General features: G+C 26.7%; 1 protein-coding gene across 7 annotated transcripts; it reads right to left on the bottom strand.

Moving 5' to 3' along the window:
- Positions 1-3,214: 3,214 nt before the first annotated feature.
- LOC127277458 (fatty acid CoA ligase Acsl3) lies at positions 3,215-19,272 on the bottom strand. Of its 7 annotated transcripts, none has more exons than XM_051298582.1 (9): positions 19,088-19,272; positions 11,458-11,539; positions 7,603-7,957; positions 6,838-7,206; positions 6,372-6,767; positions 5,974-6,286; positions 4,680-4,943; positions 4,275-4,550; positions 3,215-3,445 (listed from the first exon to the last, which is right to left on the bottom strand). In XM_051298582.1, the coding sequence occupies exons 2-9, from the start codon at positions 11,475-11,477 to the stop codon at positions 3,291-3,293; spliced, it is 2,148 nt and encodes a 715-aa protein (XP_051154539.1). In that variant the 5' UTR covers positions 11,478-11,539; positions 19,088-19,272; the 3' UTR covers positions 3,215-3,290. The 7 variants fall into 7 exon arrangements, with proteins under 7 accessions (XP_051154539.1, XP_051154540.1, XP_051154538.1 ...); XM_051298583.1 differs by lacking the exon at positions 19,088-19,272 and adding an exon at positions 18,734-18,807; XM_051298581.1 differs by lacking the exon at positions 19,088-19,272 and adding an exon at positions 17,752-18,704.
- Positions 19,273-19,496: the final 224 nt, after the last annotated feature.

Genomic DNA, 19,496 nt, shown 5'->3' with positions numbered 1-19,496 from the left:
TATAAATATTAATAATAATAAAAATAATAATAAACAATAAGAAAAAAATTAAATTATTTATTTATTGTACTTGTTTCTTAAATTGTGATTATTAACCTAGGAACTTTATTTTTGTCAAGTTAATAAAAAATAAACAAAAATAAATAATATAATAATAAAAATAAATAAATTTTTTTAATAAAAATTTATTCTATTTATAATTTATATCATTGTATTTAATAGAATTTAAAAATTAAAATTTTAAATTTACCGCCATAAATTCTTACACCTTAAAGTACAATACACATGTAAAAAATTTTATACATAATACAAAACCTCCGAAATGTAACACTTGCCTTAAAAGGTGGGGGGAAAAGTATTTTATTAGTGTTTCTATCCTTGTCTCGCGCACAAGGTTTCCATGGTAACATGAACAGAAAGATAAAAAAATACATTTAGAACATTATAAATTATAATATTTTCACTGTATAACTACATAAGTCAAATAATAGAGTAAAAAAAAGGAAACTAGCTTCTTATAAAAATTACTAAAAAAGTGATTTGCGCATGCGCAGTAGATCGACTACTAAAAAATACGGTTTTCAGCACGCATTTCATGCCTCAAAAGTTACTTTTTATATTAAATAAAATATTTTTATGTGTAATTCACACGGCAATAAAAGTTCTCTTTTCTTTTTCTAATAAAATTTGATTTATCATTTAAAATGCCTCTGAAAAAAAATTATAGGGCCAAAAATAAAAATTAATTTTTGGAAGGTTTGTACATTTATTTGACAATTTCTATAATTATAGACAATATTACATACTAAATATTAATAATAACCGCTGGTCGTTACGCTCTATATAATATATTTATATATTAACAGAGTCTGAATTACTCGTCGTATAATTATATAATAATAACATAGAATTTTGATAATCGACCATTTAATATATTATTATTTAATTCAATATGAGGAACCTTATTTTTTATTTATTTAAAAATTATCTCTATACTTTTTTTTCCACGCGGCATCGATTTTTTTTTTATTACTCTTCATTCATTCAAATTCTACAAGGCACGCATCCGCAACGCACACACAAACACACTAGATTTTTTTCTTTTTTTTTTTGAAGAAAAAAAAATTCCTAAAAAATAAAACAAAAAATCTCAAAAATTCTCTTACTACAAAAAAATTCCTCTAAATAATTAGAGGAGGATGTGGATTTTTTTTCTTATATCCCCATTTAACATAAAATGAAATTAAAAATTTTTTTTGTTTTTTTGATTCAAAAAAAAATATTTTTTAATTGTATTTACAAAAAAAAAATTGCCAATTTTTTTAATTGAACAAGAGATTATCAAAATTACAATAAAAGGCTTTAGTTCGTGTTTTTTAAAATTTTATTCTCAGAATATCGAATTAATTAATTATTTTGAAAAATTACTAATTACCGCCAAAAAAAATTATTTCGCAAATTTTTTTTTTTTTTTTGAAAGCAAATAATAATTCACTGGTTTTCATAAAGTAACAGTTAAAAAAAAATTTGTAATTATCGAAGTACAAATTTTTTTCAATACAACGAAGATAACTTATACCGTTCTATACACTTTACTCACAATATACAGCAATTTATCATAATTTACAGCGACTTACCACAATATACAGTCAATATATTTTAAATACTTTCAAACATAACATTTTTGATAAATTTACATAATTTTTTTTTCATTTTTTTCTGCTTAATACGTAATTTCTCTGATATTTTATGTAATTTTTGTGCTATTTTTCCTCTCATAATTTACGTAAATAATATTGCTTAATTTGTTACGTAATTTACGTAATTACTGCTTATTTGCGCTAAATGAGAGTAAATTTCGTAAATACGGTTAATTTACGCAATTTACGGTAATATACGTAAATACCGTTTATTTACGCATTTTACGGTAATTTACGCAAAATACCGTAGACAAATTTACGAAAAACTTATGTAAATACCATTTAATTACGCAATTTGTGGTAATTTACATAAATATCGTTAAATTTGTTAAATTTACGGTAACTTAAGTAAATACCGTTAAATATGCCTGTAATTAAAATAACTTTCAATTATTTCTTTTTTATGCACAATTTTTAATCTTATTTTTACACGTAATATCTGTTACTTTACGTAAATCCAAGTAAACACCGATTAGTTACTGTAAATTTACTTACGGGAATTTACGTCAAGTCACTGTCTTTTTTTTCAATATTAGACGTAAATCACTATTTTTTTTGTTTGTTTTTTTTTTTACATAATTTTCTATAAATTATTAACCGTTGCCTATTTTGAAAATATTTTTTTTTAATAAATAAAGCAACTTGTAAAATTCGCAGATTGGAAAGAAAATTTTTTCGATTATTTTTTTTTTTGAAAAAATTTGTGCTTAACTTGCAACGGCTTGTGTAGGAAAAATATTCCGATTATTTTTTTTTTTTTATTATTACTATTCTTATATAGAAAATATATATGTATATGGGAGAAATTAAAAAGTAAAATTTGTAAAATTTTTTTTTGGAAAAATATCCTTTTTTGTCATCTCATCTCCTTTTGTATAAAAAAATTTTCTTTTTTTTTGGAAATATGGGGAAAATTTTTTTTTTCTATATAGTGATATCGAATTTTTTGTGATTTTTTTCACCCATCCCTACGATTAAGAAAATGAGATAGAGATAAAGACACAGAATAAGGAAGAACTCTCTGCAACTGTAACACTTTGAGTCTTTTTTTTTCATCGATCTATAAATCTATAATTAAAAATATACATATATATATACACGTGTGCGCAGGGAAAAGCATTATTATTATTTTTTTTTTTTAATTTTCTCTTCTGATCTAATAAAAATGAGGTATGCACGATTTTTTTTTCTTTAGCCCAAAAGCTCGAGTGGCTGGAAGACAATGAGAAACCAAACAGTTTCAGGCTTTTCTTTTTTTTTTTTTTTTTTTGAGAAAAAGCTCAAAAATTTTTTCTTCATTTCCCTCCTCCCAATTAATTTATTTTTTTTTTTCATAGGAAAAAAAAGCAAAAAAAAAAAATTATAAGAGTATTTTGTTTTTGGGGTTCCAATAAAAAAACTGCGATCAAAAATTGTCATTTACATCACGAATCAAAAATACGTGCAAATTGACTATTGTTAATGATCGCAGTCGACCACATTTTTCTTTTTTTCAGTCGTGATGGTACTTTCAGTTTTCATCTTTTTTTTTTTTTTTTTTTTGTCTCAGTCAACGAATCACAAATTTTTTTTTAAGTGCATTCGACAACATCACGAAGCATACATACGACTAATCTCATGCTGATAACGTTCCTCAACGGCTTTTCGTTTTAATTTGAATGCTGCTGTAACTAAACCCATATCTGGGGACCATTGTTCCGCGCACAATTTTACTGCACCCGGAATTTCAAACCTTTGTAATTTACCTGAAAAGTAGGTGTAGAAAATAATAGATTTTTTTTCAAATTTGCCGCCGTTTTTAATAAAATGTTTAAAAATTTTTTATTCTCCACTAGGAAAGAAAAAAAAATAGTGGAGAATCTAGGGAATTTCGTATTTTTGAGTGAGGGGGTCTAGGGAATTTTCTATAGATTCTAGGAAGAGACTAGTGAATTTAGGGTGCATCCACAACTAGTAATGATGCATCTAGTGAAAATTTGGTTACCTTCTAGTAAGTTTTGTAGGGAGGGAAGAATGTTAATTATAACTGGAAAATTACTAGAAAGTAACCAAATTTTCACTAGATGCATCATTACGAGGTGTGAATACACCCTAAATTCACTAGTATCCCCCTAGGAATGATAGGGATTTTTTTCGTAAAATTTTTACAATTTTACTACTACTATTATTATTATTAATAGTATTATTTATTATTTATTATTATTATTATTATTATTATTATTATTATTATTATTATTATTATTATTATTAGTATAAGTATTGTTAGTACCATTATTATTAGTAGTATTATTTTTAAAAACGTACAGTTCTATGCCTGCTGAAAAAGATTCTAGGGAGAAACTAGTAAATTTAAGGTGCATACACACCTCGTAATGATGCATCTAGTGAAAAATTGATTACCTTCTAGTAATTTTGCAGTTATAACTAGAAAGTAACCAAATTTTCACTAGATTCAACATTACGAGGTGTGTACGCACCTTAAATTTACTAGTTTCTCCCTAGGAAGGCTAGGAACTTTTTTTTATGTTTCTTCAAAATTTTTACTATTATTATTATTATTATTATGAAACTTACATTTCTTGGCCTGCTCAACAAGCTCCTCAAGTACGGCTTTCTCGATCCTTGGATCATTACAAAGATCCTCTAGATTTGTCGATGTGATACCTAATTTTGTCGCCATTTCCTCGAGTGTACGTGGATTTGGAACAACTAGCGCCACCGTGTAAGTTTTACTGGCATCGCCATAAATACAAATATTTTCCACTAGTGGACAAGTTTTCAATTCGGACTCAACTTTTCCAAGTGAGACATATTCACCAAATTGAAGTTTCACTAAATCCTTCTTACGATCTGTATTGTAAAAAATAATTTTTTTTTTTTTTGCATTCAAAGGAATAAAATTTCAATGAAAAAAAAAAGTTTTTAATAAAAATTATTAAAAAAAATTCTTTATTAAATCCTAGGGAAATAAAAACACACCTATAATTTTGATGCAACCATCAGGATGAACTTCACCAATATCACCACTACGGAACCAATTTCGTCCGTCTTCATAGAAAAAGTCCTCTTTCGTTTTGTCAGGAACTTTATAGTAACCATCGGATACATTTTCACCGCCAATGAGAATTTCACCACGTGGATGTGGCATGTCTGTTACTCGATAGCCGGCTTCCTCCCAATTAACCAAACGAATGTCACACACTGTACTTGGTGCTCCCACTCTACCGGAACTTCTGTCCTTCACTGAAAACAATTCGGGTATTGTAAAATTTTAGGATGCATACAAAAAAGGCGTGTGATCCTAGCTTTAGTGTTTAATTCACTTCCCAACCCTGGTTACATGTGAACTGAGTTTAATGAATGCCTCTCTTTTTATATCTCCCAAGCCTTAAAGCTCACTCGCCATTTGCCATAATTCTCGTCAACTACCGCACCCTGCTTTAGTGAAAATTTAGTGAAATTCTAGTTAAAATTGAAAGTTACTATAATATAGTAATTTTAATTTTTTTGTTAATTACTATATTATATAGTAACTTAATTTTAATTATAATTTCACTAAATTTTCACTAGAGCAGGGTGCGGTAGTTGACAAGAATTATGACAAATGGCGAGTGGGGACAATAGCATCCCAACCCTGCATATGATTAACTCGACTACTCAACCGTGCATCGACTACTTTATATATCGTCTATTTTCTTGTTCAATGTGAAACGAATCTTTTTTGACTTCGTAAAAGGTGAGTTTTTCATTTAATGATATAAAAAGTGTTGTAATTAATTGAAAATAAATTCAACAATTAATTCCCCCACAGCATCGAAACTTTCCTGAAAATTTAGTAAATATTTACTTGCAATATTTAATTGCTTCTTTGCTAATCATAGTTGGAAACTATTAGTTTCGTAGTTTCAATAAAAAAATTATTTTTCAGTAAAATTGTAAGCAATTTTTTTTAACACTTTTGAATTATTAAAAATTGCATTTTGATAAAAATTTCTCAGAAACGATTAGCAAATTAGCTTATGTTCGAGATTTTCGAGGTTATGTTATCCGAATCGTTTTCTATCGAGAAAATTTGTAATTTTCATTCAAATGCAAATTTTAGATTCAAAATATTAAAAATTAAATAGATTACACTATTTTTAAAATTTTCCCCCACAGCATCGAAACTTTCCTGAAAATTTAGTAAATATTTACTTGCAATATTTGGAATATTTAATTGCAAAGTTTAATGAAATGAAATTTTCGCCTAATTATAATTAGGTTATTTACTTACTGTCCATAACAGTTGCACACGATGTTGTCTCAGTGAGTCCATAACCTTGAATAACCTGAACGCAAAGGCAAAGTTTCACCTGCATATGAGTATCGGGACTCAATGGTGCTCCTCCCGAAAAAATAAGCCTAACTTTACCACCCAATACTTGTCTCGCTGCTCCAAAAATATATTTATCAAAGAATGGCGTATCATATCCACGTCTTGTCCATTTTAATTTATACTCATAGGCAAAATTAAATATCGCCTGTCTAAAGGGTCCGGATTTTTTCACCTTTTCATTAATTCCCTTTGATATTCGATCTAAAATTAGCTGTAAAAAAAAAAAATCCCATTTTTATTCTTCGTCGAAATAATTCTCAAGAAAAAATTTTTTTTCAAAGAAAAATTTTACTTACTGGAACTGCAGTAAGACAAGTGGGATGAAGTACAGAAGCATCGCCTTTAGAGCCTCTTTGAATTTTACTACTCGAATCAATCATTGTAAGTGGTGAACTATAGCCAATAGCAACTCCCGTCAATAGACAAACACTTTCGGAAAGTAATTCAAAAACATGCGCCAATGGCAAATAACCCATAAATACATCATCATTTCTAATATGAATTGCATCGCAAAATGCTTTTAATGTTGAGATCATATTTTTGTGCGAAAGTAACACACCTTTAGGTACACCAGTTGAACCGGAAGTATACATTATAATTGCTGTGTCATCGCCTTTTGGCGATACCAATTCCACTTGTGATGAATTTCCCGTATTAATCACTTCCAAAAATGGAATCAGTCTCACGCCCTCCTGTAAAACGTGAATATTTAATAATTAACTAAATACTTAAATTTTCAATTGTTTAGATTTAAATTCCAACCTTAAAATCATTAGTATCAGTTGGCTTAAGTTGATCTTCCATGTAAATAATATTTTTCACTTCCGCTAAACGTGCAAGAATACGTTTGACCTTTGGCAGTAATTCATGGCTAGTTATAACGGTATCAACTTCAGTTTCATTAACGCCATGTGCAATGGCATCGTCACCTAATGTTGCATAAATTGTCACGACACTGAGATTTTGTTTAAAACATGCGTGGGCTGCAATCATCCATTCTGCTCTTGTTTCAGCAAAAATTACAATATTCTTCTTTGTCGTTAAACCAAGTACTCTTAATCCACGACTGAAGGACGTTGCCATTTTTTCCACTTCCATAAATGTTTTCCATTTATATTCTCCCATTTTGTACTGTAAAAAAACAATTGTTTTATTACAAAATTTTTTTTTAATTATAAGCGATTATTTCTAATTCATTTTTTTTTGTTTCAGATGACTGGGGACACGAAGGAGGATAGAAGAAAAAAGGTTGTTTTATATTAATGATGAATAAATAATATATTATTGAAAACTGGCGATATAAAAGAAAATATAAAAAAAAGTGAAGCCGTTTTCAAGGGAAAAAGGTTGTTTTATATTAATGATGAATAAATAATAATTAACAAAAAACAATGATGGGGTCTATTTCGAGGTCTTACTAAAATTTTCATAAAAAAGTTTCTTTTATTGTTTTTTTTACCGTGTAATTAAATTGTTAACTCTTTTTTCAAATTTTTGTCCCTATGTAATTTTATTTTTATCACGAACCTTTTTGAAAACTCGTCCATTTGGTTGGAGTTCATCCTCCTCGGCGAGAATTTGCCGTGTGCCAAGACAACGTTTACCTTTGTGTTCATTGGCAACAAATTTTAACATTTTCTCCATTGTATCGATTTTCTGTGACTCGAGGTGAATGTGTATCGATCTTGGTGAATCGATACTCCTGTAGGTGATTGAATGTTCGCTTTTTGCCACAGGTTTTGCCTTGATACGCCTCGAAGCTTTTCTTTTTGTCCATGGTCGTTGTAGAATCAAATAAACGGGAAAAGTGAGAAGGTCATAGACATAAGATAAGGCCTTAATTGCATGGATTGCACCACTTATCCAAAAACCGTTCATTTCCCTAGAAAAAAGAATTTAAAGAATAATTAAAATTTATTTTTAAAAATAATTTTCAATTTTATGACATTCAATTTTAAAAAAAGAAGGCAAAATATTTGAAATAGGTTTTTGAATTTTAATTGTGGCCCCGTTTAATCTTATCCACAAACATATACATATATATATATACTCTCGGTGAAGAGAGCAAAAGTAAGGTGAGGATTCTCATCAGCATCGATCGCCGCTCAAACGGACTTTGTTCGAGGTCTAATATACACAAAACTCTTTAGCGTCATTTTTACACGTGATATTAAAAATCAAAGGTTAGGTTAGAAGAAATATTTTCTTGATTTGAAATTTTGACATAATTATTGTAAGACAACAAAAAGTTATAAAATCAGTCATAAAAACTTCAATTGTCACAAAGGTCATAAAATCGCAAATTTTTATTATTTCTAAATTTTTTTAAAATTAAGACTAAATAATTAATTTAATTTTAAAAATATTACTACAACAATTTTTCTTTTCATTAACAAGAGATGTATAAACGTGTTAAATAGTAAAAGAAAAAGAATATTTTTTTGCAAATCGCTTATTCAAATAGTAAGCATATACAGTATATTGTGTACTAATCGCATTTGCAAATGTTCTGCAAGAACTATGTTTCCACTTGTCGATTCTCTCCAAATAATAGGATTATGTTGTGTAAATACGATATAATCTATCTTCATATTAGTATTTGAATAGAGGAAAATTTTAAAAATATTATTTCTCACTGTCAAAACAATATTATAAAATGATCGAAATTTATAAATATTAATTCTAAAGTTCCAACAAAGTCTAAATAATGTTTATATACGTATAATTTTTTTTTTTTATTTTTATCTAATAAACGCTGAACCAAGAATCATTATAAGGGTTTTAAAATAAAGTTTTATAAAAATAAAAAAGGTTATCTGTTCCTCTCATAAGTTTTGATCTTTGATCGGGTCAATTGAATTTGTCAAATTAGAGTGGAAATAAATAGTTTTAAAACTATATTACAATTCTGTATAGGGAAGTTATAAAATTTTGTTATGTAACTTATAAAGTTACTAAATCAATTAGATTACTCAATAAAGTTCAAAGTCTAGACTTGAGACATTTAATATTTAATTTTCAATCACATATCTTTTTAAGAAAGAAGCCTTGTTTTCTTTTTCCTTAGTGTAGAAATTTCTTTTAGAAGATAAACATTAAATTAATTCTTCTTGAATATATTCTAAAATAAATTTTCCAAATTTAAAATTACAACCTCCATAATAATTATTATAATATAGAAAATTTAAATTAACATAATATTTTAAGGTTAGTGATAATTATTCAATATAAATTGCCTCATGGACCAAAAGATCAGAATCCGTTAATACAATATATATAATTATCATCTCTGGACTTTGGATGATCACACGGTGTAATATCGGATTTACGATGGATCACATATTTTCCTCGTGAATTCATTTGAAATAAAAAATTATTTTTGATTTTGTAAGCTACAATAAAATAATATAACGGAATACTAAAAATAAATGATAAATTGCGATTGACCTGCAATTAATAATTTTTTTTTTTTACTTAAAATATGTGAAATATAGATTAAAACGTTGTTATGTAAATGATAAAAGCTTTTAATTGCAAAAACATAATGTACATTGACCCTGGTGAAGAGTGTGAAAGCCAACAATTACCAACAATTAAAATAATCATTTGCAAGATGCATGAGCGTCTGCTTTGCGAGTACAATGTTCTAATTTTACGTATATTCATAAAACAAAATTTTTTTTTCATTTAAAACTCTTTTCTAAAAAAATTAAATTTTTTTTTTATATTTTATAGAATGTGAATTGAAATTTTACAACTTCTTTTTTGACCTGTTATTTTATGACTTTTGAAATTTTATATATATAGCTATTTTAGGATAAAGTTCCAAAAGAGGTTTAGATATTTTAAGAGAAATGCAATTTTTATTATTTTTTATATGCAGTTATGCACTTTTATCTATACTTTAAAAATAAAAAAAAAATGATTTTAAAAATCGCAAAAGGTGATAAAATTCCAAAGTGATAAAATATCCATATAACCATGCTAGGTCAATTTCTGTTATTTTATGACTCAATTGCATATGCTGTTAATAGTTTTATGTTTATGTATAGTTATTTTATGACTCAAAAATATATTTTAATTTCATTTGCATTTTATCGTAAATTCAATAAAATACAACAAATCAGCGTTTTTTTTTTTTTTGTGAATACACGGAAGATTTTAGAGAATAGAAAAAAAAGGTTAAAACAAAAAAATTACGCAAGCCTCGCACTTTTTTTTGTGCCACCGACTCATTTGCTCCAGGCCAAGGATACGAAATCAGAATCATTGACGTCAGACAAAGTGCGACAGTTCATCTTCAATGCTAGACTATAATACTCAAACAGGTGATGAAACTTTATATTGTTACTATATATAACATCGAAATATCTTTTATTTCTATTATTTCTTAGAAAGAAATTTTTTTTCACTGGGTGTATTATACAGTAAGAAAAGTACCATGGTAGTCATAGGAAAGCATGCGTTACGCATAAGTTTGTCTCACTCGCACTCATGGGCTGTGACTACCATGGAGCTTTTTTTACTGTATATGATAAATTTTATAACATTCCATATATAAAAATTGACTACTGGCGTAGTACTGGCGAAGTACTGGTACCAGTACCGCGTCAATTTTTTCTAAGTTCATTATATTATAGTTTCTAAGTAACGCGTTACTTTTGAAAAGTAGCATGCGAAATTAAATTACAGTACATCGTAAATATATATATACATATTATTTACATTGCATTATATACCAACTCATTCATCGTTTGCTATATTTATACAAAACTCATTCAAATATGTAACTTTGTGCACGTGCAAACATGCTTTAAACGTGAATACAAGTACATAATAAAAGTGTAATAAAATTTTTGTTACATTTGTCGAATGCAAATATGCTTCTAAATAAAGAGAGAATAAATTTTTTACTGTGTTTTTATAAATTTATAACGTTTTTTTTTTAAAAAAAAGTAACAAATTGTTACAAATTCTGAAATTTAGAATATTTTATACTTAAATTCAGTATGTAATTTATATTCTTGGTACTTAGTATACTATACATATTTAGATTCTAAGATTCTAATTTTAAGAATACTATACATTCTGAATTTAAGTACAAAATATTCTAAAATAGGTTCCAAGTATACATTCTTTTAAAAATACTTTTTCTATACAATATAGGAAACATGCACTTAATAAAGTTTTCGAAAAAAAGGAGAATTTTTTTAAGGAAATAATAATAAAGAATGTGGAAAGCAATCTGTCAACATGCATATATATAGTTGCAAGTGACAGCAAAAACTACAAAAAAAAAAATTAGAATAATTAATATACACAAACGTATCAGGAGTTAATTAATTAATAGACGTGTTAGTGGGAAATTTTACACCAACTCACTGTTTGTCGTCCACGATCATGGTGGCGTCTTATGTTGGTACTCTTACTTCCGGATTCTTTTGGATGCGGGTAATTAATTTAACTGCAAAGAAAAACCATAACCCATTTTCCGGTTAGTGACAAAAGGTATAAGTTATAAGGATAAATCAACAATAAAAGGAGTTTGTTAATATTATTAATTCTAGAGAAGTCTATTTTTCATATAGAATTTGTGTAACATGTTTGATATTTTGTTCTATTTAAGTTATATAACTGTTATGTTACGGTAATGTTACCTAAATCAATTATATAAAATAAATGTTATATTACATTACTGTTATGTTTCTGTTACTTTACTGTTATGTAACTTAGTAATGTTACATAACAGTTACGTTACCTAACTATAATATAACAATTTTTATGTTACATTACTGTTATGTTCCTGTTACTCTACTGTTATGTAACTTAGTAATGTTACATAACAGTTACGTTACCTAACTATAATATAACAAATTTTATATGTTACATTACTGTTATGTTACTGTTACGTTACATTACTGTTTAGTTACATAACAGTAATGTAAAGTAACAGTAACATAACAGTAACATAACAGTAACATAACATTTATGTTAAATAATATTTAGGAAACGTTACTATAAAATAAGTATTACTAAATTTTAAAAATTGCATTTAATTTTTTTTATTATACACATGAGATAAAGTAGAAAGGAAATATATATATATATATATATTACATTCGCTCGTGACAGGAGAGTAGAAATATATAGAGGTACATGTATATTGGACGCAATAATTTATCTTTTTCTCTCTCCTTCTTGGGATTGTTATTAAGGGTGTTTAAATCTTGCCCTCAACCCGTTCAAAGTTCATTTATAATATATGTGACCGAGAAAGAGAGGGAGAGAGATAAAGACAAACGTTCAAAAGCTTAGGCGTCAATTCCATACTATTAAGGTCGCATATATAACCATTGATATCCTCCAACAGAACGAGAAACACATCCGATGCAGGAAACGCTCGAATTCCTCCAATTAAATTCGTCATTCATCCCCCATGAAATTTCATTTCTTTATATACCTATATAAATCTTTTTGCCCTTCACCTTTATACACCGTTAAAACACTAAAAAAAATTTTTTCATAATTTCCCCTGTGCAAAATTTCTAAATTCTTTAAAGCGGGAAAATTAAAAAAAAATTAAAGTATGTAATTAAAGTAATTTAAAAAAAATTTTAAATAGCATAGAATTTAAAATAGATTTATTAATAATATCGTACTTGTCCAGTTTATTGTAAATAATGATAATAATAATAATAATAATTATTATTATTATTATTATCATTATTGTTATTTTATAATTATTTATAAAGTAGGTTATTGTCAGTGAGCCAATTGATGTTCTTGAGTCCAAAAGGGCACAGGAAACGGCATAACGCGGGGTCAACTGGCACAAACGAGTTGCATTGATCATCAAGATAAATGCACCTCGTTTTGTTCCTTGGAGAAAAAAATAACAATAACAATAATAATAATAATAATAACAATAAAGTCTACTTTCAACTAGTATTTATTCATTAAAACAAATTCTTCATTTTTCTGCAATTATTGTATGAAAAAAAATTCCTAGCGTATTTTCTCAAGTCTCTTTCTCCCAACCTGTACATGTATGTATATATATATATATATATATATATATATATATATATATATATATATATATATATATAAAATATATATATTGCACGAAACTCCTCCTGGTATATCCTGTTCCCCGTTTCTCGCTCTGCCGAGTTTATATATATATATTTTAAATATATATATATATATATATATATATATATATATATATATATATATATATTGCACGAAACACCTCCTGGTATATCAGGTATATATACAACTACTATACCAGGAGGAATTTAATATATATATATATATATATATATATATATATATATATATATATATATATTTTAAAATGAAAATTTTTATAAAAAAAAATAAAACAAAAAATTAAATAACAAATGAACTGTAAATTGAAGAGAAAAGTTTATTTATAAATAGATTTATTTATCGAAGTATTAAAAATAAAACATCACTGTTAATTCTTGTTAATTTTATACGAATAACTGTGATGAATAATAAAAGTGTTTTAAAAAAAAAAAAATCTTTGCAAATATCTCATTTGCAAATATAAATATATTTTACCTATATTAAGAAATTAAAAATTTTTTTTGTAAAAAATTATATTTTATTGTCATTTAAAGCAAAAAAAAAATAGAGATGGTAAACGAAAATCATCCGAGAATAATTAACAATTAATGTATACTATATGGATATCATTATATGGTCATTAGTCACATTGATAAATTGCATATCAATAATTCATTAAATGACGTGTGGATAATAACTATTACCGAACTGATTAAGCGTATACGCGCGTTATTTAACCTCTCAATCTTTAATTATTTGAAATTTACATTTTCTTCTTCCTTTTTTCAATTATTTTAAATCACCGAAAAAGAAACATTCTAAAAATATATATTTGGCACCTATTTTTAAATATTTTATACTTAAATTCAGTATATGTAATATTCTAATTTTAAGAATATTAGATACTGAATTTAAGTATAAAATATTTTAAAATAGGTATATACCAAGTATATATTCGAAATTTCAGAATGTTTCTTTTTCTGTGTCCGATTTTTATATAAAATTAATAAAACATGCGTTATTTTTAAAGGTATGAAATTTTTTTTTTTTTTTTTTTTGAAACTAGCCGATTGAATGTTATTTATACAAATGCTCTTGAGATGTTGAATTAAAAATAGATATTATTAGGACAGTGTCACTTCTGCTATTGCTGTAACGTATCAAGGACACGTACTGACTAGGAAGTCAAAGCCAAATCAAGAGGTCTGTGTCCGTCAAGGGATAAACGTAACTATGCTGCACTATCGACTGTTAAGAATATTTAAATAAAAATCCAATCCTCATCTGAGTTCAGATCATCATTATTATTATTATTATTATTATTATTATTATTATTATTATTATTATTATTATTATTATTATTATTATTATTCATTAATATTAATTTCATTGTATACCCCCTAGGGTCTTTCATATTTCTTCACTGTGTTACTTCACTACACGGAGAAAAAGAAAAAGTAATTTTTACTACTTTCAGAGTAAAACTAGACCAACTCGAAGTTTCTGCGCATCTCTGGCAATTTTTACTCCAAAAATAGTAAAATTTATTATTTCTGTAGTAAATTTTACTGTTTCCGTAGTAAGTTTTACTATTTCTAGAGTAAATTTTACTATTTTTGGAGTAAAAATTGCCAGAGATGCGCAGAAACTTCGAGTTGGTTCAGTTTTACTCTGAAAGTAGTAAAAGTTACTTTATAAAAGAAATCTTTTTTCTCCGTGTATATTTCTTCACGATATTTATTATTATTATTATTATTATTATTATTATTATTATTATTATTATTATTATTCTATTATTACCATCATTGGTCCATATTAGAAAAACATAATCTCAAAATTGAAATTTAAACCGAGTGTATATAAATGAATATTGAAAATCTTTTCGCGTTTAGTATAACAATAATAATTATTGTTCACAATAAAACGCAACAGTTATAATATACCTGTAAAGTATGCACATATACAATTGTAATGTAATCGGTTCCTTCACTTAAGTTGCACGTGTATTTGAACCGGAGATTTATCCCTGCATTTGAGATAACTATATGACATTGAACTTCGGACCTTATAACTGGGAGGTGTATATTAAGTCGTTAAGAATTGCTTTAACAATGAAGAAATATTTTTCTTTTATTTTTCTTATATTTTAAAACGCATTTTACAATACGATTAATATATATGTATAAGAAAAGCAAACAATAATATATAAAGGAAACAGAGAAAAAAAAAATTATAAAAATTATTCATAATTTTTTTTGCGCTCCAATTGAAGAAAAAATATCAATATATAAAAACCGTATCTACATTATTAGAGAACGATAAGAAATAACAACTTTAGAAATATGCGACCATTAATGGGAATTTATAAGCATATATAGGTATATATACAATAAAATTATAGGAAATAGATCAAGTAGTATATTTTCTTTTATATAAAAGAAACCTAGACTCTTTATTTCCTTAGCTTATGTAATATCATCATCAGCAATGAGTCAGAAAAACATAATAATTTACAAAGCGTAACAAATTGCTTTACATAAGTTTTTTTTTTCGAAAAAATAAATTACATTGCATCCAAAAAGTGAGAAATAAAAAAAATATAAACAAATCGAAAAGAATTTTATTTTTTTTTTAAAAAAGAGCCTTGAAAGATTTTCTGATAATCCCCGATAATAATCAAACAATTTCTTTTATATATACAAATCGATAACACACGCACCTTTGTTTCCATGGAATTAAAAATAACGGAGATGACAAACAACAATAGCGCAAAATAATATATATATATATATATATAATGAACTCGCGTTTAACTTCAATTTATCGAGAGTATAGACTTGTTGCGGAATTTACATTTGAAGAGATTAAATTTTCTTTTAAGAAAGTAGAACAATCGTCACTAGGAGATGAATAATAAAAAAAAATAATAATAATAAAAATAATGTTTTTACCAAACTAATCAAACTGTTTGTTTTCTGTATATCTATATTTCGGCCTTTGAACCTTTTCTTGAATTTTTATTATTCCAAACGATCTGTTTTGTCAATTGTAAATAATGGTGAAAAAAATTTTTTTGTTTAGAATGATTCAAGGGGTAATAGAAATTTAATTTAGTAGAAATTTTCATTTAACACAGCGAATCTTCATTTTTTTATTTTTTATGATAGAATTCTCGAAAAACACACAGAATTTTTATTTTTACCGAAAATTACAAATGTCCGAACAAACATAACCTACAAAGTAAAAATTTTTGGTCCACTATTCAAGAATTCGCGATCAATCATAATTTTCTCCTGATTGGTCACATTTTTTAAAGTCCCGCCTTTTTTTTTTGTAGGTTATGTTTAGAAATTATTAACAATTTTTTTTTTTTTTTTTCAATGAAATGCAATTGTTTTTGAATATAATTTTTATTTATTTTTTCAGGAATGCGGATCAAGAACGAAGAAGAGGCAAAAAAAAACGGTTTTTTAAAGAAAACTCAATCGTAATTTTGAAATGAAAAACAAAAAAAAACAGTGGAATTAAATATCCACAAGGGAAGGGATAGGGGAAATAGAAGTAATTTTAGCAGACTTTAAATTCCATTGAGATTTAAATTTTATTTTCTATAGAAAAAATTAGATTAAACTTTTTCCAAGCAAATTTTAGAGTTTTTAAATTAGAAATAAAATTAGTTTTTGCTTTTTAACATTTTTTTTTTAAATTAAAGTACAAGGAAATTCCTCCAATTTCGTTCTTATCAAATTAGTTTTATCTTAAATATAATTTTTATTTAATTTAAAAAAAAATATTATTTCTATAACCATTTTTTTTTTTTTTTGTAATTTTCGGTAAAAATTAAAATTCTACGCGTTTTTGGAGAATTCTATCATAAATAATATAATAATTCAGAAGCCAATGTATATCTGTATGAAGATTTCCCAAAAGTCCTTATGCAAAAATTGTAATGATACTTTTTTTTAGCGTAGGAACTTTTTAAAATAATAAAAACGATTATCAATGTCAAAGCAAAATTAACAGCACATAAGAAAAATTATAATAATGATAATAATAATAATAATAATAATAACAGTAATAATAATAATAGTAATAATATTAATAATAATAATAATATTAATATTAATAATGATTATTTACATTATTACTACTATAATTTTTTGTGATGTAAAATGATATATGCACTGCATATATGTATCCAACAACTGTGTATATAGGAACTGAGTTATAATCTCTACTATCTGTAGCCGCTCATACCGCATAATAATAACAATAAACTATATTGTTAATCACCTAAATTGCAACTGAGAGACGAGTCGCTCAAAGTTTCAAAACAAAAAACAGAAAGAAACACCCTAACCTCAAAAAATTAAAACGACACTAATTTTCCAATTCGTCAAATAGATAAGAAAACAATTCCCCGAAAAAGAAAAAAAAACTCATTTTCAACTGTAGAAAAAACAAACACTGATTGGTCGATTTTAAATACCCTTCCCTCCCCCCCCCATGCCATATTAAGTTTTTTCCTCTCGTTTTTAAATGGGACTGTTCCAATTTTATGTGTATGTCTGTAAGGCTTACCTTTTCTTCTGGAAATTCGGCAATGTTTTTCGAGAATAAATAATTCCCGGAAAATTTATTCCCTCTATTTATCTCTCCTTTATATATATATATATATATATATTTATTTATTTATTGTTTTTTTTCTTAACCCACGAGTCTACTGGAAAGCAGACGACGAAAGAGAATAAGAGAAAGAGTTAGACGCACTTGTGCTGGTTTAGAAATAGGATATACCTGATAATAATAATAATAATAAAAAAAAAACCAAAAATTATCAAGAATAGTCGCGACCAGAAGCCCGGGACGGTCAGCGAGCAACTGAATCACTGTCCTTCTTCAGGTTCCGCACCTCGTGAATCGGACGCGGACATATAATTTCAATAGATGATCTTTGATCTTTGATCCCCCGTTTTTTTTTTTGTTTATGATGAAAATTTCCTCTTATATTTTGATTATAAAAAGAAAAAAAAACAACCACTCCGCCTGTAAATTTCTCAAAAATGGGAATTTAATTATTCGTTTGTTTTAAAAGAAGAAAAAAAAAAGTAAATAATATCGATTAAATTTATAACGAAAAATACTGCCAATTCGGGAGAAAGTCCAACGTGCTACTTTTCTCAGAAAGAGAGAATCCTCTTTTTTTTCCACGAAGTAGAAATTTCGTCGCAATTCACAGAAACACAATTGTAACCGTTATTTTCATTTCTCGGTATTTTAACTGTTTATATAAAATTATTAAGAATTTAGTCACTTTTTTTTAGATTCATATTACCACGTGGCATTTTGAGGGTTGAAGGTAAAAAAAAACACAATTTTGCTACGAATGGAGGAGCGACACATGTGTTTTTTTTTGTATTTATTTTCCTAAGCGTGACACACACACACACACATATACGACGCACTACGAAATTTTTTGAGATCGCAATAGAATTCTAATTTTCAATTTTATTACATAAATATAACGGAAAAATAGACAAATTTTTCACGACTTTTCACTCACGCGAGATTGAAAAGTCAACCTTGGAGGATGATCTGAAGATGCATGCGGAGCAATCGGACATCCCACGTTCTAGATTTACATGTACACATACACAAATCATCTTTGTTTGCGTTGTTCACAGTCACAATATTCGAGGCCGTGTTATAGTTTGCAAAAACAAATTCAAAAAAAAAAATTACACAATATGGTAAAGAAAATTTTTAAAATTGTTTACGATTTCAATTTTTCAAAAGGTTATGTTATGTTAACGATAAACAAAAAAAAAATAAAATCCTTATTAACAAAAACCCCCGAAAACTTAACCTCAAAATTGAATTTTCGATTTCAATTTATATATATATATACAATACTAACCCATAAATCCAAAAATGGAAAAAGCTGTTTTAAGGAAAGTTGAATGGAAATTTGTCGCGATATCACGCGTCTTTTTTTTCTGTGAATTTTCTCCCACAGTGTTTTTAGGCTTTGCAAAACATACAGTTTAGAGGAGTATATATAAAGACCACGATTACATCGCAGGAATATATTGTTTCGGTTGTTATATCTGTATGGTAATGTCACAATGGACCAATAGAATGGCGAGAATCCTTGGGCGGGGATGTGGCGTGATCCTGAGTGACGTCACATGAACCTCTTTTGATCAATATACCACCCACGTTTTGCGAAATATAAACACACACACACTTCTTTTTTGCAAACTGTTTAATTTCAAATAAATTCGCGCCAAAAAAAAATTATTCACCACCCTTGAATCAACAAATTT

This window comes from Leptopilina boulardi, unplaced genomic scaffold, assembly GCF_019393585.1.
Source record: "Leptopilina boulardi isolate dan_hultmark-lab unplaced genomic scaffold, ZJU_Lbou_2.1 LbouV2_169, whole genome shotgun sequence".
NCBI classification, from domain to species: domain Eukaryota; kingdom Metazoa; phylum Arthropoda; class Insecta; order Hymenoptera; family Figitidae; genus Leptopilina; species Leptopilina boulardi.
This window is presented reverse-complemented; position numbering and strand designations above follow the sequence as displayed.